General features: G+C 43.7%; 1 protein-coding gene and 1 long non-coding RNA gene across 2 annotated transcripts; both read left to right on the top strand.

The window, feature by feature from the left end:
• The first annotated feature begins 61 nt into the window (after positions 1 to 61).
• On the top strand, positions 62 to 5,147 carry LOC138690708 (uncharacterized). Its single transcript, XR_011329485.1, has 6 exons — positions 62 to 703; positions 910 to 977; positions 1,376 to 1,458; positions 2,046 to 2,129; positions 3,301 to 3,492; positions 4,366 to 5,147. It is a non-coding gene; the product is annotated as an uncharacterized lncRNA (long non-coding RNA).
• Positions 5,148 to 6,497: 1,350 nt separating this feature from the next.
• Positions 6,498 to 27,170, top strand: SLC25A43 (solute carrier family 25 member 43). The gene is made up of 5 exons (XM_069811088.1): positions 6,498 to 6,866; positions 9,921 to 10,162; positions 11,162 to 11,334; positions 23,556 to 23,690; positions 24,801 to 27,170. Exons 1-5 carry the CDS (start codon positions 6,595 to 6,597, stop codon positions 25,002 to 25,004), a joined length of 1,026 nt encoding a protein of 341 aa, XP_069667189.1. The 5' UTR covers positions 6,498 to 6,594; the 3' UTR covers positions 25,005 to 27,170.
• The last annotated feature ends 125 nt before the right edge of the window (positions 27,171 to 27,295 follow it).

The raw sequence follows: 27,295 nt of genomic DNA, 5'->3' as shown, positions 1-27,295 counted from the left end.
GCGGCCCGGCACCGCCCGCTCCTCCCGCCTTGCCGGAGCCGGGCTAGTGGCGGGCGGGCCGGGCTCGGCCGGGTTGCCGTCCCGCCTCGACCCCAGACGCGGTGGCCGCTGCGCCCGCGGGGGCCATTTTGTGGAGGCCAGACCCCCGGGGCGGGGGGGGGGAAGGGCGTCCCGGGGCGGCGTGGCAGTGTGGTGTTTGGGCATTTTCACGCGTGTTTTTGAGGAACGATTCGCAAAGCGGGGCAGGGCCGGGCCCCAGGAGGTGCCGGCGGCCGTCCGGGCCGTGGCTTCCCGCCCTGCCCTTCGCCCCTGAGGGCCCGCACAGCGGAGGCCCCTGGCCGTCGTGCCTGCCCGCTGCCGGGCGGTCATCGCGTGTGTGCGTTGTCTTAAAACAACCCCAGAGAAAAAGAGTTACTCTCGTGGCAGTCGCCTCGCTTCGGCGGTGCAAAGGCCTAGTTACAGGGGTGTGGTGCAACACCGTGTTTTTCTTTGTCCTGTAACAAAGGTAGCCCATCCACCGCTGCTTCGTCTGAGTGATACTGCGTAAGGATTAATATCAGCTTTTCCCTGTTTCTATACTAGCTTGTATGTGTTTAACCAGTGGACGCGCGGTGCCTGTGTCTCCTAGTACCGTACGGCAGTCGGCTCCCTGCAGCGGAGCATCTCCCAAGGGTGTCAGCGCCTCACCAGCACGATCCTGAAGGTACCGTCCAGGCCTCGGCACTTGGCTGTTCTTTCTTCAGGGTCCCCAAGGAAATTCCGTTTAGGGCAGCCACTCAAATACTCCTTCAGCTTTCAGTGGCTGTTTGTCTCTTGTGATCTTCCAAGCACAGCTGTAAAACATGGGACATTTTATATCCTTTGTCCCCCTTCTTAAAAACAGACACCTTATTTCTTCCCTTGTGGTAGGTAATACGGTTGTAACTACAGTGGTCAGTGATAATAGGATGCAGACAAGGCTAGGCCCACAGGCAGAGGTGAGTACCAAGCACTCCTTTTCTCAGATGCTCTGATTGCTATCTATGCAATTACAACCTGAGAACAATTGTTAGGGGCGTATTTAGCGTGGGAGTGTATTTCTGTTACAACTTTGTGTGCCAAAAAAGCATGTATGTGTTTTCTCACTATAAAAGTTGATACGATAAAGATACTACATTTACCTACAAATATTTTTGGGGTCTAAGTTGCCTTTTCCAACGGCTGGTTCTCCTTGCATTAGGAAGGTTTTCTAGGAGTCTGTTATACCCTGACATTTGTTTGCATTTTTCTTTATCTTAAAGATGTTTTGATGGTACAAAAGGTTAAATTTCAAAGACACTGTCTCTAAGTTATGTGATTTTTTCCTTTCTACGTATGTTTTTCCAAACCCAAACAGGCAAACTGGAACTCGAGATCGGTTTGCAGCTGCAGGGTCCTTGTATTCATCTACTCCGTACCTGCTGCTTTTCCAAAGATGCAGTAAGTTGAGAAACTTCAATGTTTCAACTTGTAATTAAAAAGTTTAATGTAGCCATACAAAGCTATTTCTTTTAAGATCTGAGGGTGGGGTACAGAAATAGGAGATAAGAAGTTCTACACCTACTAATTTAGGAGACAGTGCTGTTAATATTTTGTTTTTCCTATTATGAGAGGAGTTATACAAAAAGTACATTTCCGTTTTCTAATTTCATTGGCAATTATTCTGTAATAATAAAGTGACAAACAATTAATAGTTTAATATTTTTTTTATATTGAGCTCTGTTAAACTCTGCCACAAATATCTATCATTTTCTGCTTGCCAGTGCAGTGGTTTTGAGGCTTTTCATTTAATTTTCTTAAGCTTGTGACTGGCATAGGAATGCTGTCTTCCTTTTTAAGTACAATGTGTTCCAACCCAGCATTGTCTCCCATCTTAGCACCTCTGCTACCAGAGGTACTAACTGACACAAATAAATAAAAACCTCATACTGTGCCTCCTGGTTGCAGAAAAAAAAACCAAACAGTTTCTTATCTGTAATTAAGCAAATAATATGTAAATACAGTCTATTTTATATTATGTATTTCAGGGAGCAAACTGCTGCAGACTGTAGGCTTTTGCAATTGTGGAATATCCTGACTATTAGAATCGTGCATGGTGCTGTAGCAGTATGGTGAGTTACTCCGTGAATGAACAGTAAGTTGTATTTCCTCTGGCAAAGGAGACAGGGAAAACTGATGTTAAGGAAATCACTCTGGCAGTGTTCTCGTGTTGAGAAGAAGTGCCATATCATATTAATTAAAGTGCCACATCCAAAACTGATCAAAGGATGACTCACTTTTACACGGTGGATGAAGGAACTGATTCACTTTTACACAGTGAATAATAAAACTATGGAAAGCATTGCCACAAAAAATATGGGAGACTGAGCACCTTGCTTCAGAAGTGGATCTGATGTTTCTAGAGGCAATAAGAAAATATGGAGTTCTTCCGCAGATATGATTTTGAGCCAGTATTAGCTATCTCGTTTTATGCAAAAGATATAATTTCTGAGACATTAGAAAGAGATCTTGAGTGGCATAATTATCCCACATCTCCCTCTTGCAGAATAGTTACAATTTGCTCTGCAACCTGCAGTTTTCTAGGCTTTATCCCATCTGTTAGCTACTTAGATTGTGCAGACCCTGGATTTGCCCTACTCTTACAAAAACCTTCTTCTTAATACTGGACAGGAAGGAAAGGTGAAACCCTGCCTGTGCAAGTCATGTGATGTCATTGAAAATTACTTTAGGTAAAACTGGTGCAAAGGACTGTGTAGAGCCAGCTCTTTTGTTTATTCTGGGTTCTCATTTAGCTAAAGTGGATTTGAAGTAAACCAACTTTAATGCACAGGAGTATTCACGCAGAGATTGCAACATCAAATGGGTTTGATTTGAAGTCAGGCAGCCAGTGCACGTAGACAAACTTTCTCTGGGAGCTTCAGGAATAGGCTGGGGCGGAAGGTGGTTGGAAGAAGCTTTGGGCATAAAGCGCGTTTAAGTACGTGCAGGTAAGACTCTTGGCTATGGTTCTGCTTGTGGCTTGGTAACGTCATTCCAGGAATTATGTCTGGATGTTAGATACTGCTCAAGTAATTTAAAAGCTAAGATAACTTTCCATATTGAGACTACGTATCTCCCTACCTTTAGATTGTGCAGTTGATAGGAAAAATCAAACCTTTGTCTTCTATTTAATTTTGAAATAACACCAAGACCTCTTCCAAGGGACAGTAGGAAACTTGCATAGTTTTGTTTCAGAAATAACAACGATACAACCTTGCTTATTGCAGATGGCTGTGATTGCAGGTTTGACTCCTGAAACTAATTTGCGGACTGATGAAATATTCTTTCCCTACATACCGATGTGATCAGTTGCTGAGTGAGAAGCAGCTCACCTACACAACCACTTTCCAGCCAGACACAACTAAATGATGGGTTGAACACTGCCATCCACCGGCTGGCTGCACAGAAAACTTGTTGCACTTAAATTTCTTTAAGGTAATATGAAAAAGTACCTGGTGGTGTTTTGTTTTCTTTTTTTAACATGTTTAACTTCCCTGTCAGGACTTTCTAATCAGCCTGTATGATGATGGGTTTAATCTACAACAAGGTTACCTCAGAAATACTTTATATATAAGTGGGCGATTGTGCTTAGAGGCTATTAAAAAAAAAAAAGAGAAAGAAAAAAGTTCTTAGCCCAACAGATAAGTTTTGACTGTAAGGAGAATTAGTTTTCCAGAACATAAGCTGTCCAGCCAGAGGAAATACACGAATTTATATAGAAAGTGCAGGACACACAATCCTTAATACAGGTCTGTTTTATAACATTTCATGGCTATGCTTAGAATGTGCATCAGTGGCATTACTTCTAGTGTGAGCTTTTTGTTACAGACAGAGATTGAAGAAGTTTCTTGGTTGCTTCCTTTTTCTGAAGTCTGCTTTACAACCTACAAAGCCAGCTGGCACTGTGAATCGCTCTTAGTACAGAAAGGCAGGCTTGTGATTAAGTCACAGGAGTGGGAGTGCGAGGTTCTATTTTGGGCTCGGCCACAGACATCATGGTTTATCATAGGCAAATCTGCTAATTTTCACTATCGGTCATACGGACAACCCAACTGCTCGCTGGAGGGGCTTCTCCTCCCACCACCAATGAAGGAATGGAGTCAGAGCACGTTGCACTCTAGCAGTCTCCAGCGAATGTCCTGGAAAGCAGTGGCAACTGAACACCTCTGAGCAGTGCTAAATTTAGAGCTTTTCTAACTTGTATGTGGGGATGGCACAGGCAGAAAAGTGGGTTCTTTGACAGCTTGGTTCATTCTGCCTCCCTGATCTCAGAAGTTTCCCGTGAGACTTTAAACATATTCTTGTTAGGTCCTGATGTGCCTGAGGAAGACAGCGTCAGAGTAGGATGGAATTTAACTTAGGAAATGACAGCAAGATCCAACACCATCTTTACTAATAAAACCAGTATGTGACAGATTTCAGTGTTGTGCCTCATTCTGATGTTAGCTACAACTGTATTATCCAGAAGCAACTCATTGATAGTGACCAAACTATTTACAGAGTTAAAAAAAAAAAAAAAAACAAACCACCAAAACCAATCCAGAACTTGATGTTTTCACTGCAAGGGTGTCTGAGGCAAATTTCAAACATGGTGTGATTGATTAGAAGCTGTATAGTAATGCAGGATGATGTCAATGTAGGAATGATTAAAGAATCAACTAGTAGCTACTTTAAGGACAGTGTATGTTGTTCTTTATTAACTACAACTATGCGAGACAAAGTATAAAGAAATACAGAGCGATCTTCTAGGAAATAAAAATTATATTCAGAATAGTACTTACAAAGGACTTGCCTGCATAAATTTATGTTCAATGAAATTCACTCTCCAGCTGTAAAAAAATGTATTTTTGTATGAATAAGAAAAGAAACAAAAGAAAATCAGTTCCCTCAGAGGATTCACTTGCTCTGTTGTTTTTGCAGTGATAGCTTGTGAGATACAGGAAACTAAGTAGGACATAAACAATATAAACTTGACTGGGCTGGCAGAAATGGTGAGAAGAAGGTGCAATTTTAAGTATTCATTTTTAGTAATCTTAGATCCTGCTAGTGACATCCTTTTTTTTTTTTATGACTGGTTTTATTTTGGCGGGTCCCTTTACACAGGAGAAAAAATAACAACAGACAAACTCACACCAACCACCATCTTCTCCAAGGATTAGATTGTGCTGTGGAAGGCTGATGTCATCTGCTGATTCATTTTATCAGCCAGAACGAGGACATAAAACCTCGTTCAAAAATGAGTAATGGAGCACGGGAAGACTGGATGGAAAAAAACTGTGCTCAGGAAGAATCTTGAGCTGAGGTTTGTCTTGTACAGACAAGCAAGAGAGGCAAACGCCTAGAAGAAATGTCACTCTTTCATGATTAGAAATCTTCTGTTTCCAAGCAGTATTAATGTATACCAAGTTTATACCCATTTGTTGTTGTTTCGAATTCTTCCTTTAAATAGTTGATTTTTTTCCCCTCCCTAGCCATTAAACACTTTCTCCCCACCAAGGAAATACAATGCCATAAATAGTTGAGTTACAGACAACTAGAGAGATGTCTTTTAGCTCTTTTACTGATTTGAGAATACAGTATTGGATCAGCAGAAGAGCATTCTTGCCAAAGGTGGGCTAAGGGGCATCTTCTTACGCTGTTTTGTTGGATGCACTGTCAAAAGGTACTGAATGTAGACCAGTTAAGGTTTCAGTCTGGGGTTTTATGGTTTTGGGTTTTTTTTATAACAAGAAACAGAGCAGACATACTGTTTTGGAGCAAACCACTGCTACTGCCTTCTTACTAGCTGTTACCTCCTCGCTCCATAGATCCTGGTCACTGCCTGTATCTCCTTTCCACTTCTTTCCCCTCCCCATGCCTTTTTCCCCTTTTCTCTGGTAGCACATCAGCAAAGCCTGAACTAATTGACCTTGTAAATCTTGTTAATGATGTTCACTCAGTTCCTCGCTTTCAGCATCAACGCACAGGGCCTCAGCAGCAGAACTCAAAGTTAGGAAGCAGTATTTTTGGCTAGCAATGCAGGAAGTAAGCCGTAACCAACAGACGCATTTGATGGCTGTGGAAATATGTTTCGCTTTAAAGGGAAGCGTCCTGGATGCACCCAGGTCGCTGTTGTGAGGGCTTTTTTTTTTTTTTAATGTTACATAAATGCAAATAATGTAGCGCTACGTGAATTTGAGTACAAGCGGGAGCAGGGTGCGCTCCGCGTTCCCCGCCGCCCCGTCCGCCTTCGCACAGACCCCCTGCAGGACCGGGACTGGCTGTCCCCTTGCCGGAGGGTGCCGGTGCCAGCGGACTATCCCGGGAGGCTGCCAACCAACCGGAGGCCCGTAAGGCACCGGGGGAACCCAGCGGGGCCTCTCCGCCTTCCGCCCTGAGACCGAGCGGGGCCGGGCCGGGCGGGGACCCGCCTCACAGCGCCCTCCGGCGGGCCGGGCCGGGCCGGGCCGGGCCGGGCCGGGCGCCCGCAGTGCCGCCGAGCCGAGCCGAGCCGAGCCGAGCCGAGCCGAGCCGAGCCGAGCCGAGCCGAGCCGAGCCATGGCCACCTGGCGGCGGGACGGCCGGGTGACCGCCCTGCAGCGACTGGGCTGCGCCGGGCTGGCGGGAGCGCTGAGCCTCAGCCTGACGGCGCCGCTGGAGCTGCTGACGGTGCTGGCGCAGGTGGGCACCTGGCACTGCCGGCGGGGGCTGCGAGGAGCCGGGCAGAGCCTGTGCCGAGCCGAGGGGCTGCGGGCCCTCTGGAAGGGGAACCTCACCGCCTGCCTCCGGCTCTTCCCCTACAGCGCCCTGCAGCTCGCCGCCTCCCGCCGGTAAGCCAGCGGGGCCCCGGGACGGGACGGGGGTCCGCGGGGAGGGGGTGCCGCTCTCCCTCCGGCCTTTCGTGCCCGGAACGGGAGAGGAGGGGAGGAGAAGTGGAGGCGCTTAGTCCGCGGGGGCACCGGGATGTCTGTGGCTCGGCTGCCTGGCTGCCCGGTTGCGCGTCCCCTCTCCCCAAGGACGCGTACCCTGGCCGGTCGCTTCGTTTATTTCGCTTATTCGGCAGGCAGCGAGTCTCGGTGCCAGGCGATATGCCAGAAGCCGCTTATAGAGTCGGAGGTGTTCTTCGGTTGATAGTCTGTTAAATCGCTTCTGCTCCGCCAGATTCCTTTAGAAAGGAAGTCACAGCGCTGCCCGCAAACGCGACTGCGGCATCTGTTCTTTGCAGCCAATTTATTTTATTCGTTTATACGCTCTCAAGTACTTATATCGTCTGCGGCAAAGAAAGTAACAGCAAAATCATGATTCAAATTTTTCACCCTATTATGCAAATTCGATCGGGTTTGAAGCCGATCTGTGACACTGTTTGTTTTAAGACCTTGTTTTCGGTGATACACAGACATTAAATTAAGGTAAACACTGGAAGGACTGCAGCAGGATCAACATGGAGCGGCGCTGCCTGAGCTCTGCCAGCCCGCGCTGTTTCCTAGGATTCCCTTTTGCTGCCTCTATCTTTCAGCCTTGGAGAGGAGCGCCTGACTGCTTGCACGCACCAGCATGTTTTGCCACTTCCAGAGTTGGGTTTGTTTCTTTTTCTTTTTTTTTTTTTTTATTAAGGTCAGCTGTGCGCATGGTATGCACTTGACATTTCCGCCCAGCTGGGCGATGGGTTATTCCAGTTCGTGGGCCGTGCCGAGTGGGGAGAACCATGGGCTCAGCCCACGCTGGCCAATCCGGCCCGCTGCCGCCCTGGCCCGGGCTGACGCTGCGCAGCCTGCTGGGGTTTGTCACTCATCTGGTGAGCAAGAGTCATCCTCCCGGCTCTGCCCGCGCCTTTTAGGAAATGATAGACGAGAGCGACCCTGGAACCGGGCAGCTTTGTCGCGTCCTTCTGCTTGTAATGCACGCGGTGGTCAAACAAGGGGAGGCGTAATAATGGCAGCGGGAAGGCAGAAACAGTGATTTAAATGTAAAGTTCCCAGAAGAGTCGGTGTGTTGCACCAGTATGAACCAGTGGATTTTGAGCAAAGTCACTACCTTAATTGTTCGTTCGGCTTGAAAGGGTGCCTTCCCTTTGCAAGGCTGTAGTTTGTCTCTAGTTTGCTCACGGTGTTCTTTTGAATTACAAGTGGAAGTAGGCTACCAGGAAATTAAATAAAAGCAGCCTACACGTATTTCTTGATACCCTATTTGGGGATTTTTTTAATGTATTTTCTAGTGGGAGAATGGTGTATATAAAGGCAAGAAACGCAAAAAGAGAAATGTTTCACGGTAACTGAAGTAAATAGTAATGCCAGCTGCAGAAGGACCTGGGCTGAGCACAGTCAGCAGCCCCAGGAACGGCGGTGCGGGGGGAGCCGGCTGGGGAAGGGGGGGGTTAGCTGACTCTGCACTCCCTCTGGGGTTACTGTGCACAGACTCTGTCTTTCCGTGGCAGTTTTAAATGTTATCTGGGTAGAGCCTTAGAGACACCCCACCACCCTCCCCACACATCTGTGCACGGACAGGAAAATCAGGCTGCGTTGCTTTAGGGACTGTACAAGACACACAGGAAAAAAAAATTGTATCCTTTCACTTCTGCTTGGCTAGTCTTTGTGCTCTGGGCTCTCTCCAGGGCACGAGACAAGTAGATGCAGGGATCTGTCATGCGGTGGAAAATGCACGCTCATGTGAAAAAACATCAACTGAGCAAGCAGTGACTTGCAAATCTTTGCAAATTATTTTGTTCTGGACGTGGTAACACTGTGTAGTTTAAATGTAAATCTGCTGTTTAGGCAGTTTAGTTAATACTTCCAAAATAGAATAATAAGTTTCTTTACCACGAGCTAAGAGTCTCCTCTCAAGTCTTTTTACGTGCTTCTTGCTGCCTCCATGACACTTCTTCCTGATGTAGGAGGGCCCTGCGAACATAGAAAAGTCCTTCTGTGCATCATGAATGCGCGAGTTGTAGGTTAGCCTTTAAAACTCTGTGCTTCAATTTCAAAATTTCAAATTTAGACTTAACCTCCTGAGCATAATAGTACCTGGACAGAAGTCTTCTCTGGAGAAGTATCCCTGCAGACCTTTGTGTCCCAACATAAGCAACAGAGGAAGGTTCAGTTGTTCTGGGAAGGCCTATGATGACGTTACCTATGTATTTCTTCTTGAAATGATAACTTTGGGGGGCTGAACCAATGTATCTAACTGATGACCGATGATCAGAGAATTTCTTGCAGATGTGTTTTAAGTCATGGTAATTTTCATCCTGTAGATGGAAATACAAATGAGGATTCTGTGGTCAAAAATTACTTTAAAAGTCTCTTGCAAAGCAAACAAGTAAATAATTTGAACAGTTAGTCTCCGTATCTTTAAAGAATTTTTTCATTGTTGAACTGGTGCTCTGCACCTCCAGCATGGTACCACAACTCAAGCTATGTGAGCTTAGTCGGTGCTGAGAACTGCGGTGCAGGTAGGGCTATGCAAGCTGCCTCTACAAAAGGCCTTTCAGGTACTGGAAGTATTTTAGGTCAGTAACACTAAAATCAAAGCAAATTCCATTTGCAGAGGGTTTTTTTCCAGTCCTTGGCTTAATTGTTAACTATAACTTTTGCATTTCTGCACTTATGTGCAGCATGGATTTACCCAAAATCTCTTTGGGCTCTTAGGCATGTTTTCTGGACTCTGCTCATGTTTGTCTGTTCACATGTTCTGTTTCACAGAGGTTCTAATGCTTGTGTGGTGTTATATATAGTAAGGTCTTGGATGAAATACATGTTAAACTTTCAACTCCTGCTGCTGAAGGGGCTTGTGGGCAGAACAACAATTACATTGAGAATAATCTGCCTTAATTTTTCATGTCTTTTGTTTGTACTGCCATTAATAGTACCTCTTTTATGTGTTTACTCTAGACTTGTTATACTTTTCACGGATGAGTTGGGTCATATCTCCCACTGGAGAGCCATTATGGCAGGAAGTCTGGCTGGCATGGTTGCAACCATCGTGACTTACCCCACTGATGTAATTAAAACACGGCTCATTGTGCAGAACCGTCTGGAACCATCTTACGAAGGAATTCTTCATGCTTTTTACAAAATTTATCGTCAAGAAGGACTCCTTGCACTCTACCGTGGTGTTTCACCAGCTATATTAGGTAAAATAGTAATGGGGGAAAATCACTTCATTGCACATTGTTTATTGCAGCTGTGTAGTTCTGCATTCATTTGCTCACCTGATATCAAAAGCAGATAGTAATGTTCTTCTTTAGAAGGTATGTAGATTTACAAGGCACAACAATACTGACTACCTCTGCTGCCGCTTTATTGCTTCAGATTATGACCAAGTGCGTAGCATTTTATGTATGATTAAGTGTTCAACAAAATACTCTTTTCCTTCTTTTATAGATGATATAGTTGTGCTCGGATGCAAGATTTCCGCCATTTAACTCTTTTTAAAAAAAAATAAACATACACACACACACACAGTGTTCCTAATTCCTGTCTGGGTGTGAGAGTGTCTCCCTAGCTGTTCAGTGAAACCGGTATGAGCAGTAATATATAACTGATGTGAAAAGATTAGTGATAATCTCTCTTTACATTAAATGACTTTTTAATTATTTATTTACTCTCCATAGCTTTTAAAAATGCCATTTAACTTTGAGTCCAGTCTTTCACAATATGACATTATAAAAAAAGCACATAATAATGTATAATCCCACTATAAAATTGATGAGAGCATGAAACAAGCGAAAGAGGACAGAAGTATCCCTTATCAGCTTGACTGGAGAGGCAACTCTGTTTACCCATACAGCTGCTAGGGTTGGGTTGAATGGGAGAAAGAGCTTGTCACAAAAGAGAGAACCTGGAGAAAGAGCTGACCTGTCATGAGGCTAAAGCAGCTAATAATTCTGACAACATGCATGTTTTAATACGTAAATATATGCTCCTATCAGCACATCTAGATCCTACAATATGGGTGTTTGGTGGTAAACCAGTGACTAAAAAGTAACATTCTTCAAAATATTGATTGGGTTTGAGCAATGTGAGGTGTAAACTGGCAGCATCTCATCCCATCTTTCTAGGCTATGTGTTGAGCCGCTCTGTTTTCTTAGTGTACAGTGTGTTGATATAAACCTGTCTGGTTTGCTTTCTAGGTGCTGTCCCATTTTCTGCGGGCTCATTCTTTGTTTACATCAATCTGGACAAAATCTGGCGACAACCTATAGTTCATTTCACTCCTCTTCAGAACTTCATAAACGGCTGTGTAGCAGCTGGTGTGGCACAGACACTTTCTTTCCCCTTTGAGACTGTCAAGAGGAAGATGCAGGTACAGAGCACTCGTGTTATTAGTACTTTGTTATAGGTGCTTGTTGCAGGAGCCTGGGACAAGACTAGCCAGATGATCATGAGTGCCACTTTATTTCTCTTACCAGTAGGCTACAGAGACTTTGTTTTAGATTGGTTGGAGTTTGGGGTTTTTTGGTTTGGGGTTTTTTGGTGGGTTGGTTTGTTTGTTTGTTTTGTTTTGTTTTGTTTTGTTTTGTTTTAAAGTCTGAAAATTATTGTTACAAGTGTGTTGTTACACTTTTAAGGTGGGTTCGAGTACTATCATGGGATATATGTATACTCTCAGAGTCTATGTCTTTAGCTTTATTTCTTTTCTTTTTCATAGCAATTCCATCAAATTCTCACAGTTCAGAATTGGCAAACCTTCAGGCAAATACAGGCATTCAGCCCCCTCGGTGGCAGGCAGGATGAATGAGATCCATGTCAATTTTCAGCGCCTGTGTGTCTGCCATTTATGCCTGATCTACATAATGGCAACCACAAGAAACTTGCACAGCAGGTATTAAGTCTGAAGTGTCAGAACTATCCTCATTCTTATTTCTGACTCCTCTGGTTAACAAGTGACTTCCCAGTTGCTAGTGCTGCTGCTTTCCTGGAGCATCAGCAACATGAGTTACTATATCAAGTTACTATATCGTTTTATATTATCTTGCTGATCCGTTCTCCTGAAAGTTGAGTAATAATGATCTAAAAAAAAACCCAAACACAAAATAACCACTGCCCCACAGCTTCCATCTCACTCACATAATTCATTTGATGATGTTGACTTTTCATTAGAACTTCATCAGTAGAGGGACAGTGAATAGCTGTCATCATCTGGTGGCTCTCTGGCTGGGGCATATGAATTTGTTCTTTCAGCTTAGTTCATGGGACTGCAGATTTATAGGAAGCTTTTGTGATCTTCGAAAAAAAGCCGTCATTTGGTGTGGCAGCATTATGTAGATCCCCGTCCCACTCATCAAGTGGTAGCCTGGGTGATAAGTCACAAGCTAGCGAAAGGTCAGTGAAACTGTGAATTCCCCTCTCTAGGTTCCCTCTTCAGACAGGGTTCAGATCCAGTGGCACAGAAGCCTCGTTGCCCTCTCTCCATCTTGTAACAGAGGACCTGAGCAGGAGGAGTAATGTCTTTTATTAGACCAGCTCATGTAGCTGATGTGTCCAGAAGTCAAGCTTTAAGCTAGGCCCTTTCATCAGGTATCTCATAAAATGTCTCACGTGAGAAAGAGATTCTGAGTATGAAAACTTGATCGTTTTTCCAGCCGTATCAGTGGGTCTAAGAAAAGCAATTACTCCATACAAGTCCTCTTTTTCTGTATATCCTTAGGCTCACAGCAATACTGTTGCCCTAAAGAATAAAGAAAAGAAAGACATTTACAGTGCTGTTTCCCTTTTAATATTTTCTGTCAATACATCCGTTACTTGAACATTCAGTTTTTGTAATCAGTTCAAAAGCAACTTTCAGATGTAACTGGTGTGATGTCAAGTTCTGTGTCAAGCTTTGTCTTGACAGTCAAGTAGAGAAGTGGAACAGGCCCATCTTTCATTTTCCTGCCACTAGGTTGTACTCTTTCACCAAAGGGATGCCTAAAACATCTGATTGGCACTTCTAGAAATGAGAAGTGAACTGGATTTATTGCCTAAATATGTAGGAAGTGGATATGCTAAAAATACTTTGGAGAGAAAGAAGGCTTAACAACAGAGAGCTTTTTTTTCCTCATAGGTGCATTGCAACAACTGAATAGTGATTTTCCAAGCTTAGAGGAACACCTCCTGTTCAGGGATTTATTCTGAAGGCAAGGGAGAAGGCAAGGGTGTTTCAGAAGAACTAGCTGCCTAGGTGTGAAAGCCCGTAATTTGTTTGGTACTGGAAATTGTGTAAGTCACAGAGGCCTGTCCAGAAGAGAGACCTGTTGAAAATCACACCCAAGCTGATACTAAGAGCTCACTGGAACTCATGTAAGCTCATCCAAGAAGTTTGTTTTTCACAGTTAGCACCAAGGTATGGCCCAGCTTTGCAGGGATCAGCTCTGCTTTGTGCTTACTTGCTGGCCTGTTCGGTTTGCAGGGTGGTGGTCAGAAGAGAGAAATGTCTAGGACAGCACCAGAAAAGGTATCATGAAAGGGACCTAGAAAGGGGGAGAATAAAGAAGGGGGGAAAAGAGCTTCAAGACATTTCAGTGTTCTGTAGGAAACAGGGGAGCAGATATGTCTGATCACAGTTTTCTCGGACATCATATTCCGCTCAGCCTCCATTCAGTGATTCACCTTTCCAGCTGACAGAAAGAGGGGTGTACAAAGCCTTCAGCTACCCCTGGGCCTGGGGTGGGTGCTCTGCAGTGCACGTAGGGAGATGCTGGCTTTGCTTTGAAGCAATGAACGCTGGTTTCGTCTACAAAGAAGAACCCAGCACGTTGCGGACGTTGGTATCGGATTCTTCTTCCTTCCCTTCTGTCCCACTGATCTGACGGGTGGAGACAGTATTTTGCCCAAGAAGACTTTTCCAGTGAATCTATTGGTGATGGTGAACCAGGGAGTTGTAAGGCAGTCTCAGGAGCTTCAGAAACTGAGAAACTAGGACACAAGGCTGTCTCCTCTGATTCTGGGATGGAGTACAAGCCTGAGACCAGAACATCCAGTTCAGATCTTTACCTGACATGCTAGGCAGTCTTGGAAGGGTTAGCTCCATCCATCTGCTCACCTAGACAATGCTTGAATTGTTTGCGCAGACTAAAAAATGAATTCTGCTATGGGAGGAAGGATAAGGTATTATTTTTAATCTCAGTTGTAATAATTTTGTTTCATCCTTTCTCATTTTATATATCTGAATCCTACACTTCTGATGTCAGCAGCTTCTGTCACTGACATCTGTGGGAGTAGGAGCTGACTGTGAGTGAACAATTCTTCCTCTGTGTTTTGGTGATGATTTATGATGTCGGATTTGCTCTGTAACCATGGCTTCTTCCCCCTCTGCCATTAGGATTATCTTTATCATGTTTACTTTTTTTTTTTTATACAAAGATGCTGTGTTGCTAAATATACTTGAACATTTTTCTTAAAAGAAATGTTAATTAATATGAGTGAGTCTTACTGAATATGTGAGTTCTCTATGTTGTGCTTATCCTAATTTTATTCCTTTGTCTTCCTTTTTTCACTTTGCTCCTGATTGGCATGTTAGAGAATGAAGAGGTACTGTATGCATGTTTTGGCATGGAAATATGGCTTTTGTTGTGCATCTGCAGAAGGGGATTAGTGAAGGAGAGGGTTATTCAAAGGGATGTTCTATATCAAATGCTTTCCTGACTCACTCTTATGCTGAACAAAAACTTACTGATCTTTATATCCTTTTGACTGTTATTCTTGGCTTTCCTTCCTTACTTCACAATATCATGATCTTAAATCCAGTATCTAAGCAATATTCAAGTACTGCACTTTTACCTTGTAGACTTGCATACAAGAACACTTTTTTTTTTTTTTTTTTTAACCTTAAGCAGAGAAATACTTGCCTATGAATGAGTCTGGTTCTAAGGGAAGCACTGATAATATTTTTCCACTTCCCCACATCATCTTTTTGCCTATGATGACCTTCATGAGTGCATATTGGACTGAGCTCTGGCATTACAGCAAGGGAAGATGAATTTAGAGCTGTTATATGCCATACAGAAGATTATTATTAGAATGACACCGATCCCAGGCTATGTGTGGAACTGAAAATCTACAAACATGCAAATGGTCAGCACAAACCTAATACCCAAGTTTGGCGCTTCCCTCTGTGCACATGACCCTCAGAAGTAGGCTCAGATACCCCTGGCTGGTACTTCTCGGCCTTCGTTCCAAATTGCCCCGTGACTTTGGTAGTTTTGTTAGGCAAAATGCACAAAGATGACCCTGAAGTTTCACAGATACTCTGTCAACTGTACAGTTAGTCCTCATTTGCTTACATGAACAAATTTTGTATGGCTTGCAGAAGCTCAGTCCTGCCCCCATATTTTGATGGGATAATGTGTTTCAATTTCTGTGACTAAAACTCGTCTGAAACTCCTTTGCCAGTAAATGCTACTCAGGTATAGCTTTACCATCAAACCCTTGTAATATAGAATAAGCATACTTAGTATACTGCAGGATTCACCACATTTTTGGTGTTGACTGCACAGCATCCTCAAGTTATGAGGACATCTCTCCAGGGAAAGCATTGTTCAGTAGCAATCTTTCTGTTTTAAAATCCAGGCTTTGAATTCCCTTCACTGCCTTAAACAAACAGGGTCACTGTTCTTGGTTAGTGTAGACTGTTGCTGTGCATCACACAAGAAGTGGCCTCTCTTCAGTGACAAAAGTGAATTGGTTAGGTCTCGGCTGCCTATAAATCTGCAATGTGGTTTGGGGTTTTTGTTGTTTTTTTTTTTGTTTTTTGGAACACAAGATGCTCTGCAAGTGTGAAATCTGTGGTAAATTACATAAATGCTATGAGTTCTTAGTAACCTGGAGAAAACTCAACAGTTACTCCCTTTGTGAGGTGGCCTGTATAAAATAAGTGCAATCTTGTGCCCTGTTGGTGCATTTCTAGTCTGTTAAAGGAGCAACTGAAGTCTCTCTTTAAAAGTGATACTGTTATTTAAGTATTTATTTAAAATTAGTCCCCTAACTATGTTCCTTGCATCGTAAAAGTCAGTCTAGCAAGAACCCAGTGGCTGGGTTATAAACAAAGCTTTGGAAAAGAAAATGATAAATGTTCATTAGAAAAGCACCTTCTCCCTGCTGAAATGAGGAGATAGTGCTCCTGCGTTGCTTAAACATGAGTAACTTGCGGAGAGTGCTCTGTCACTGGAGATAGTCACTGGTGCTGGTATGGCAGCCTCTGAAAGCTCTCAAGCTGTGGCGTCCCTGCTGTTTGTGAGATCTGTGTTCTGGTCAGCTGGGAATATGAAAGTTATTGGAGTCATGACCTGGTTTAAAAATAAGAAATCCTTTTTGGGTCATGTGGTTCACACGACATTTCGAAAGCATATGTGCTCTGAGACTTTGTGCAGGGAGACCCTTTAATAGTGAACGGCATGGGAGCCTGAGCCTTGAAAATTTTCAGAGATGGAGCCACCTGAGTGAACAGAGTGGCAAATTCCATAGTGTGGAAGCAAATAAGGAGCAATATTACTACTTTAGTCTGATTTCCTGTGGAAGTAAGGCATATATGGTTGCTAGCTGTCTGTCCTTGCCCCCAATAACTTTTGATCCTGCTGTCCAACTAAACTCGACGAAGGAGTGGAGGTTTCAGAGATACTAACTTCCTTCAAGTGTTGTGAAAACAAGTGCACAGATAGAGATGAAACTCCAAAAATATCTCACCTGCGGGGGAGGCTGCAGTGTGAGTTCTTACTTTTCTTACTTCTCCCTATGATCTCATGCTCCCCTTCTCTTTGCTGCTGGGGTTCAAGCATCAGCCAGGACCCCATGCCCTGGGTGGTACTTGAAATTAGGACCAGCCTGGCTCCTCTGATTATTAGCAAATAGGTAATAGATGTCAGATTCTGGTTTTGGTAAAATCCCTTCCTTCCTTCTCTTTTTCCCTATGTCTAAATGCTTTGAGCTACCAGCATTTTTTATTGTTTCATTGATGTTACTATAAAGATATTTTATACCACTTTCTGTGAGGCTGTTGCAGAATAGTGCCCTACTGCCTTGGGAAGTACTTGGTCCAGTAAAAGGTTGAGACAATGCCTGAAAAAAGCTACTGAGTGTAACATGTGCTTTGCCTTCTGTAACAGCCTAGATCAGCTTTTGCGCATCTGAACAAACCTCAGAAGCATTTCTCTTAGATCCCCAGACTTCCACAGGAGAGAATCATGAAGACTGACTGCCTGTGAAGTCCTGAAACACGGAACAGTGTCAGTGGAAAAACTGGTTAAGAGGGAAAAATGGTAAATCAAGAATCTGAAGGTGGACTGGGCTGATCTAACAGTCAGGTCTGCCTTGTGACAGCTCATGCTATGTCTAGTGGTCTTTAACCCTGTTCATCCAAGGAGCTGTGGTGTGATAAGTATGTCATACTCGTTCTGAGGTGGACTACAGCAGTAGCTTAGCACTGCAGCACAGTGGTCTGCTGAAGAAAAGCAGGAAAACGCACCGTACCCATTTGAAATGCAGGATGTCTGAGGGCGGGCAGAATGCAATTCTCTCCGAATGATTTTCCCAGACACTGAAGGGGCCTCGACGCTCCCGGTCCTAGATTTGGTAGTGCCAGCTGAGCATGGCCACCAGCCTCTTACAGCCTCTGCAGCTCTGTGATCAGTGTGGATCTTGCTCATAAGCGAGAGCTCTTTAATCTGCTTTGGGGCAAATCAGATGGGTTAACTCAGCCCACCTTTTTAAACTTGGTAAGCTCACCCAGCTGATGCAGCCTGAGACAGGTTAGGGTATGCTGCTGTGTGCACACAACTGTTATAACCATAATTTTCAGCAGGGAGACAGTAATATCTCCAGAGTGACAGCTATCACGGTTACCCCTAACATGAGTACTTTTGCATCAGTTATACAGGAGAGCCTTGTATCCATTTGTCTGGGTTTAGAATGATATGCCTGTGACATGTAAGGTGATTAATTATGCAAAATACTCCATAAGCAGGAGCTAAAACTTTGTGGACACTCTATTCTTTTATATCTGATTTATTTTGATTTGGTGTAATTCCTTACCTCATCCACATAAGGCCAATGGAAATATCTCCTCTGTAAAGCCCCAGTCCTGTAAAATGTTAGTTTTCTCCTCAGTTCCTACACAGGCAGCAGGAGGTGCGGGAACTAGCATTGCTAGTCACTGTGCGAAGCGTGGGACCAAGCTAGCCGGCCTAAGGGTTTGCTCCATTAAATAAACTAGTGTTAATGTGCATAAAAATGGTGCACCCATTTGTAAGGATTGAGCTGAACCATCACAAGGCATTCAGAAACCACCCAGAGGTGTCCATGCAAGGGGTTTGCACTGCCTTGAGGAAAAAAACCTCTATATTCCACATCAAAGATTTCTTCATACGGCAGGTGTTAAAAGCTTAGGTTCAGCAGCACAGGAGGGATTCTGCAACAAACCGTGAAGCCTCAGGGAACAACAGGCCTGGGGATAACATATTTAAAGTTAAGAGTCAAAGTTTGGAGCAAGCAGTAAACTGTTCTGCTCGTTCGGTGCCATTGATCTCAGAAAGGCGAGATGACTTGGCCCCAGTTCAGGTTACAAAGTAAAGGACAACATGTTCCTAGAGTGCAGAAAGCTGGAGGTCAGCTGCTCTGCTGCTCTGGAACCGATTGCCTCCCGATAGCTTGCTATGGTTTACCTTCCGACATGCCTGAATACCTCTGGTGGACTGTAGCCAGGGGTAGGTCAGCATTACCAAACCACTGACGCAGGAAAGGTGACCACCACGTAAGGCTGTCCTCCAGCTGAAACGATGGGTTAGCCCAAGAGAATGCATGCTTTTCCCCCCGATATTAATACTCATTTACGTTTTAATTCTTTCTTATTTGAGTGGAATGAAACACTCTTTCAAAGCATTCAGCCTTCACTTGAGTGAAATTTCTGTTGACTGGAGTGGCATCAGCTTGAATGAAAACTGCAGTTTTTGTCCTTCAGTTTCCTTTGAACGACAGTTACGCTTGCTCGTTGCATGTGTCCTTATTAACCCAGACTGCAAAGACTTCTTATTTTAGCTTCCAGATTAAGAGTGTGAACTCTTGAGCTGTGTTGTAAACTGCCTTCGTGTACTTTTTTTTTTTTTTAATTGATCAGAAGTGTAGGACACCTGAATCTGTTGAAAATATATAAATAACAAGCAATTTTACTGTATCTACCATCAGGATAGCATACCACCCATGGCAGCTATTCACTGTTAGTTGATCTTTCATACTCTGTGCCAACAGTACTGCATGCTCTAAAAGTGTATAAATACCAAATCTCTGCAGCAACAAACTTTCTGAACACCGAAGGGGGTAAAAAAGTACATGTATTGAGAGAAAAGTATTTCTAAATAGCCTCCGATCCATGTAAATTCAGGTAGTTGCAAACCAAAATGACCTAAAGCGCAAGAGGGAATTTTTTATTTGCATAGCTCTGGGCTCGGGCTCCAGTGGCCCAACCATCGTGTCTGCCATTTCCTCACTGGGAGGTCTCTGCTCCGTCCCCGTGTGGCTACTGGGAGCCTTGGAAAGGTTCAAGTGATTAATCTTTTGATGGGCATGGTTCCCACTGCAGCTGCGGTGAACTACATCCATCCTTCGATCCTAAGAGAGGAGGAGGAGAGGGGCTGGGGGGGGTCATTGAAGGGCTAATCTTTATAAGGGTCTGTGAGATTAGTTCCCAAACTGGGACTGTGTTGTTCTGGAAGTCACCTTATTGATACAGTCAATGGGAGGGATGGTGTCTGAAGAGTCTTGAGGTAACAATTAACAATTAGCTTGAGTTTTGTCATGACACTTCACCCTTATTTTGTTTCTATAAAAAACTGTGAGTGCAGGTAGTTGTGTTTGGGGTTTTTTTATACATGTCTCTCTCTTGGGTTTAGATTGTCAAAATAGAGTGCTAACTTTGGGGATGTATCACAGTGATTTACTAGACTTGGTGGCCTCTGGATACTAAAAGATGGTGTTTGTGAGAGGGCAGATGGAGCCAATTCTGCATTTGATGTGCTTTAATCATTTAGAGAACCCATCGTCCATCAGAGGTAAAAAGATTAGCAACTTAGCCCCGCTATTACTATGACTAACAACTTGGCACTCTGTTATCAGCGCAGTGAGCTGTACTGTATCTCCAGCCTTCTGCAGTATGAGACAGCCGTAACTGGGGGGGGAAGGAAATCTTTAAAAATGTTCATAACAAACAGGTTTCCATGCAGCAGCCCATAGTGTCAAAGGGTGTCAAAAGAAAGGAATTCAAGCTGCTTTGAGGTGCATGGTGTGAAACATCTCTGTCATAAACCTGATCTTTTTGGCATGAGATTAGCTGTTTGATTTGTATGTCATAGTAGGTTTCTGCAAAAAAGGTAGAGAAACTAGTTTGGTCTGTTTCATTAATTCCATTTTCTGGCTCTGGTGCCATAAGGCGGTTGTGAGAATTGCAGTGTTGTAGACATGCTTAGATGATGCAGAACCACCCAAAACCCACAGCTATTTTTTTCATTAAAAGCAATGCCAAATGAAATGCCTTCCTAATTTTTTTCTTTTATTAAAAAATTTTAATTTTGTTTAGCTGTGTTCCAAAACACTGAAGTTTTAACTACACACAGTTTTTAGTTTTCCTTTTGTAGTAGGTGATTCTGAGATTCTGTGGACAATTGTTGCTTAAATAGTGTGTGTAGGGTCCTAGAAACATGCTGCTCCTGTAAAGCAGAAAGACTGGCAAAGCATACTTCACCCCACAGACTGAAGTCTTGAAAATGGCTGTAACCGTGGTGAATGTTACTGTAAATAGTCTTTCAGTAAATCTCTTAAGAGGTCAATGTCTGCAGGCAAATTAGAAGTCTGGGGGTTTGACTTACCTGTTCCTTTTCAACTGTCTTCTGGATGTGTTTACTGCGTGCAGAATCCTACTGAAATCTGCAGCGTGCTTGTCGCCTGTCTTGGTGGTGTAGGCAGGAGTACTGTAATCAAAACCCTTTGATAAGTGCCTTTGCAATGTGTACAGTAACGAAGGGGATTAAGTCAAACTCATGCAGTTAATTCTGGCAGGTCATGCCCTGCCTACCACAAAGGGACTTAGAAAGGAAGGGAATCACATGTTAACAGCATTCCTGCTTTCCTGAACGTTTTAGAAACCTGTCCCTCTACACTGCTTGGCTGCCTGTAACTTCCTTTACCAAAAAAGCTTGTGGAAACTGGCTGACAGTCCAGAAAGTAGAACAGGTTTTGAATCCAGCTCTCCTATGATTGCTGCTGCATTTTGAAGGATACTTGCATCATTTGAGTGCTCTTCTAAGCATCCCTGATGCTAATATCACCATTCTTTGTGGAACTGGTCCGTGAAGCCTCAGTTGCAGCACTCGGCATCTTCTACAGTACAGTCATGAGAGTCTTTGTGCAGGAGTTTCTCAAGTACTGTGGATTAAGGCTTGAAAAGTTATTTCTCTCTTTCTCACTGTTGGATTTAGCTACTGCTTTTTAAACCCTTACACCCCTCAAGTAACAGAGCTGAGCTTCCTTGTAGCAAATGAGCATAAGTGAACATGTGCATGTCCCTGGTGTACCAGACTAGCTCTGTTACCTGAACTACCTGTAAGGGCAGGGCTGGTAATACTGTAAAATCACAACAGTTAAATCCCGTAACATCTGCCTCTCTGAGTCCTAAAACAGGAAGCTGTGGGAGCTTGCACCACAGTTAGGAATTTCGGAAACAGCTGTAGCCCCATGAAGTTAGCAAGGCCAATATAGATGCAAAGGGGACGAGCAATTAGAACAGTTGAAACACTTTCTTCCCCACAAATGTGATCCCTCTCTTACAAATCAGGTACACTGTTGAGAAAGTTCAGAGGGAAGCAAATGCTTCTGTTCTCCTTAAAGTGTAAAAGACCATGGATTAAATCCTCAGCCCTACTCTTGTCTGGGGTAAAAGAGCCAGGACATGATAAAGGGGATCCAGAAGATGACAAGTCAGGATGTGGTTGGAAGCCTATTGCCTTCTTTCTTAGTGCACACAGCTACTTTCCCAAAATCACCTCCCAAAGCCCTGTCAGAAGGAAACTACGGTTTTACCTGTTACCTGCCATCAGAATTATTTCATGTGCATTTCAATCATGCACAAAAGTGAGGAAAAAAATCACGATACCTGATTTTCTTGTAGATAAAGACTATGCAGTTGGTGTGTGTGATTAGGGGGGTTTTGTTAGCCTCTAAATTTTAGCAGTAGACTTGCCGGTAATGCAAGGGGATGCAACAGCATTAAAACTATTTGATTAGCAACTTCTCTTATATACCTGGAGCATGAGTTTTGATCTGTTTCCATTCCCAGCACTGAAGTTGCCAAGTATTTGAAATGCTATAGCTGGGGCATCTAGAGAATGTCATTACCACTTGTTGATTTATGAGAGGCTTGTCATAGGCTTAGCAGCTCTGAGAAGCTGTAAGTTAGTCTGGCCAAAGTCTGCTGCACCACATGGTGTTTCAGATCAATGAGGGGATAATGATATCCATATTCGCCAATCGGTTAACTGTACAAGTCCCATTTTTATCAAACTTCTGCCCTGTGGTGATCAGCTTGCACACACAAGTCATCAGCCTGTGTCCTGGGGTCCCCACACACTCGTGACTGAGAAGTGTCATTGCCATGTGTTTGAGTGAAACCCTGATTTGCCAATGCAAAATAAACCCATGGCTGCATGTGCACAGACGGATGAGGATGGGATTATTCAAGGTCAGGTTATCCTGTCTGTGCTAACGCAGTAGGAGATTAATGAAGGAAGGATTTTGCTGTTAAAAATGACACACTACACTTTTTCCATGTGAACGGACACTGTCTATACTGCAGTTGGAAATGTATCTGCAGTCCAGCAGGATGCTCCCAAGCTAACTTTAACCAGTCCGGATCAACTGACCATGTAGCAAAGATACAGGAGCACAGGCACCAACTGCTCCCCTACAGCCGTCGGTGGACTTGCACAGCCTGGGCTGAAATCTCTGTTTTTCTGTTTCTGCTGTGCTGTTGCCACTCAACCCGTAGCACGTTTCGCCCTTCTCATTGCGCTGTGGACCCAGCCTCAGCAGCCAGAGTCAAGCCAGCACGTTCTTCTGCTTTGATGGGAATTACAGGACGGCAGTGTAGCATCTGGGGCCAGCCCCAAGCTTCCCTCTCGTAGGTGCTCCACGGCCAGTGGTGTGAAATCCCTCTCCCAGACCGGAGCAGCTGGCAGACATGGGGCTGATGCGTTACGCGGCTCTAGTTCAGATGGTTTGTCTTCACAAGGGTGGGATTTATTTCTAATAGCAACGTGGCACAAGAGGAAGTGCTGCATGAAATTACGGCTCTCTTTCGTACCTATCGGAGAGTAAATTCCCTCCCTTTTTAGTTTGTATTTGAAGGCAAAATAGCTGATTCTTTTGGGTTGATGGAAGAATCCAGATCAGTCTGTTGAAACCTGGCCTTAAGCGTTCCTTACGTACCAGAATGGAGAAAATAATGATCTTCAATTACTTTAGTTTTCCTTTGCTTGTTCTAAATCCCCGTGGGTGTCTCTTGAACAGGCCCAGAGTCCTTGGCTTCCCCACTACGGAGCAGTTGATGTCCATTTTACTGGCATGGCTGACTGTTTCCGGCAAACTGTGAAGAACAAAGGCGTGCTTGGCCTTTGGAGTGGGCTCACACCCAGTCTGCTCAAGGTGAGGTTTTGCTTTCACCCTAATCACAGACTATCCTGAAGTAATCAAGACACACTTTTGGACAGTTGGGGTTATAAAGCTTATGACAGGGGTTATAAAGGTTATAACATGCCTCTGTGCTTATTAGCTGCTTATAGATGACAGAGTCTGTGACAGAACAGGCATAACTTCAGGCAGGTTATAAACCAGCTTTGGAACTTGGTTTGGTCATGTTTCCCCAAACGTAAGCTTGGCTTCTAGATGTCACTACTTTCAAGTTCACTTGAATGTCTTTACAGAAGGGAGTGGTGCTAATGCACAAGGTAGGCTATGGATGGGGGGTTGCAAGGGATCCACTTACGACAGCTAAACAAGTTCTACTTCTCAGCTGAGCTCCAGTAATTTGACATGTTGTACCGAGCTGTAAAGAAAATTGGGCGCGTATAAGCCACTTCCCCAGAAGTCAGAAGTAGTACTTTCGAACAGCTACTTAATGCATGCATATTGGTTACTACAGCCCTTGCTGAGTTGAAAGCACGAAATAAAGCATGGTAGCTTAAACAGAAGGTAATTTAGTTTACATAAACACATTTTATAGTGCTGCGGTGAGGATTACCTACATGGAGTACTATAGGTCAGCTAATGAGTGGTAATTGAGTGACAACGTGATTGTGATGGCCTGCCTGTGCCTGGCCCTACCTTGGCTGGTATAAAGCCACGTGGCACCAGAGCTGCTGATTCTGCGTGGGGCAAAAGAAGAAAATTGTTCACTCACTCTGCTGTATTTAGAATAAATCCCATATTTCGTACCGGGATTTGCTGACATTGCTTAGGATTTGCTTAGGTATTTGACAAGTTATGATAATCTATAGGCTAGCACAGACCTTGTTCCTCACAATATTGTTGTAATTAGTTATGTACCAATAATAAACTCCTACTTTTAGCAGGTGCTAGCCTAGTTTGAGGTGAGACTCTGATTTTATATAAATGGGCACAGGTCTATTAGCAAATCAGATCAGATTTGAAGTCCTAGAAGTTTCATTTTTTAAAACATCTAAGCTAAGAAGGCTACTACTGAGTCTAATATTGCTTTTTTATCTTATGTTGTGCTTTTTTTTTTAATTTTACCAGATTGTCCCATACTTCGGTGTTATGTTTAGCACCTTTGAATTCTGCAAGCGGGTCTGTCTTTACAGAAATGGTTATATTGAATCTCCTTTAAATTACAAGCTAACTCCTGGTGTGGACCAGAGTTTACAGCCACAAGAACTGAGAGAATTAAAGCTCCTCCGAAGGCAAAATTTTGAGCCAACGAAATCAGCGCTTGAAAACTGACATCAGAGTCATTGCAGATATACACAGTACCTTTCTGAAGGACCTTTGCAAGAAAGACATGCTGAACTTACAGGTACCAGCGTCTCAGCGGATTGCATGGTTTTAGTACTGAGACATCAGTGCCAGGAATGAATAAATCTTGTATCTCATTTGCTGAATGGATATAAACAATATGAACAGCAAGCATATACTGAAGAGGAGAGATGCAACTATGCTATTGGAACTTGAAATTACGTTATTCTAGGTGCTTTTCAATACTGAATAGCCATTTTGAGATAAAACCACTTGCAGAAAGGCAAGAGAACTGAGATGAGCGTATAAATTGTATCTTCAAAAATATTAAGAAAATCCAAATGGATTTTTTTTTAAGTAATCTGAGATACCAAGTCAGCCAAAAATGATAAACAGACTGAAATACGTACAACATGCAAGAATTTCTACTGAAATCTTTTTTTTTTAGTGATACTGTGTGGACGTGGCATTCTGCGGATGCAGAATTAGTCTCAGTTCAGTCACACTCCAGAATCCCCTCTTCAGTTCTTCAGTTCTTGAGACTTACTTGAGAATAATAATTTTGTATGAATCCTTGGCGTAAAGATGAAAATATGCTGCTGCTACTGTGCTTTTACTAAGAGAGGATTGTGATGTGCAAAATGAACTGTAATACACTGGAATAACAATCTTGGAAACAAGTGCGTACTAGAAAATCTGCCCCCCTTTCTTCCTGTGTTGTTACTGCATGTATGTGAATTATTTCAGGCTTTGAAAAATAGTTTTTCCTGAAGTTCTCTAACTGAAATATTTCCTGAAAAACGCAGTTCTTAAATGTATTAGATATTTCAGACCCACGAGCCTTGTCATGTTGTTTTGGTATTCTTAAAGCTCTATTTTTATATTAAACTACTTTTTAGTTCCTGTGCACAGACTCAGGCCTACTGTGCTGCTCAGACCTTGCCAGCAGAATAGTGCTGTGCACACAACCTGTGATTTTTCCACTTTAGCTGCTGTGATCCGGGAGCCACAGATAGTTTCTGTAGATAGGAACCTCTCAGCAAGGCCACGAGGCTATTGCTGGTGCCAATGCAATCGATGGGCATTGAGCGGTCTAGGGAGCTTTTGGACAATAAAAGATCATCTTGGTGTTTATACCTGAGGACCTGGGGTATTGCTCTGGTTCCTTTGTAGAAGTACAGCTATGGAACAGCCCCATCCTAGTGCCTTTAAGAAAACCTTAAACCCCGTATCCAAAGGCGGCTCTGCCCTCTGCCGCATGTCCCACCAGCCTCGGGCTGTGGCAATGTGTGGATCACAGCAGCTCGTTAAGGTGTGTGCACCCCACGCCTGCCCTAGCTGCAGCAGCCTGGGCTCAGCACAGGATTTGCCCTGTGGTTTACGCAGCTTTGTGCGTGTGTGTGTTTTTGTACCGTTTATGTCCCTGCTGGGTGTAAATAAGTCAATCTCAGAAACTGCTTGGTTAGGCCAGGTCACAGCAGGGTGAGGAAATGGCAGATCGATGCAGGGACAGTCTGTGACTATGGAGAGAGATTTGCAGAAAGATTTGGGATAATTGTAAGGCCTGCCTTGTACCTAGAACTTGGCGCTGATGTACCCTACAGCTGAGGCCTTGCAGTATCTCTTAATGGGCTTGCTCAGTTCTGCTGCAGTGGTGCTTCGTACTGGTTTTCTTCTCAGAGAAGAAATGCAAGCACTGATAGCAAAAATTAAGATGGTAGAGAGCAGATCGGGTGGCTCGCGCTTCACACTGAGGCTGTAAGTGCTTTTGGCTCTCTAATCAACCTGCCTAGTGAACATGTTTCTCTGTGGCTCAGTTTCCCTCTCTGCACAGCGCAGGTAATAATACTGAGACTTACTTGAGATGTATGAATAAGGAGATGTGACTTGTGAGCGTATTGGGGAGGAATGGATTTCTAAAGAGTGCCCTTACCTTGCCCGAACATACCTGTATGTTTTTTACTAACGTTGTATTTCTAAGTAGATTTTAAAGATTGAATGATGGGTGCATATGAATGTCTGATCAGCTCTTCAAACCTGGTAAGAGTCAAGTGAGTCAAAAAGTTACCTCTAACTTGTTTCTGATATGCTACTAACACCTTTGTATTGTAATGTACTCCTACGATCCATAAATCACTCACTAACCTGTTATCAGCCGAGCCTCTACTTTGCGTAATCACATCTATGCATGAGAACTCCCCCAAAAGGTAACACCAAAATACTTAAGACGGCACCGAAACGAAGGTGCTTCAGAAGCGGATCGCTGTAAAACGGTGTAT

This window comes from Haliaeetus albicilla, chromosome 23, assembly GCF_947461875.1.
Source record: "Haliaeetus albicilla chromosome 23, bHalAlb1.1, whole genome shotgun sequence".
Classification (NCBI taxonomy): Eukaryota; Metazoa; Chordata; class Aves; order Accipitriformes; family Accipitridae; genus Haliaeetus; species Haliaeetus albicilla.
The sequence above is the reverse complement of the archived record's forward strand: the minus strand, read 5'-3'. Positions and strand labels throughout refer to the sequence as shown.

Coding starts and splice junctions, on each gene's coding strand:
- SLC25A43 (XM_069811088.1), top strand. CDS start 6,595: ATGGCCACCTGGCGGCGGGACGGCCGGGTGACCGCCCTGCAGCGACTG. Junction 6,867..9,920: donor CAGCTCGCCGCCTCCCGCCG/GTAAGCCAGCGG, acceptor TGTTTACTCTAG/ACTTGTTATACTTTTCACGG. Junction 10,163..11,161: donor TGTTTCACCAGCTATATTAG/GTAAAATAGTAA, acceptor TTTGCTTTCTAG/GTGCTGTCCCATTTTCTGCG.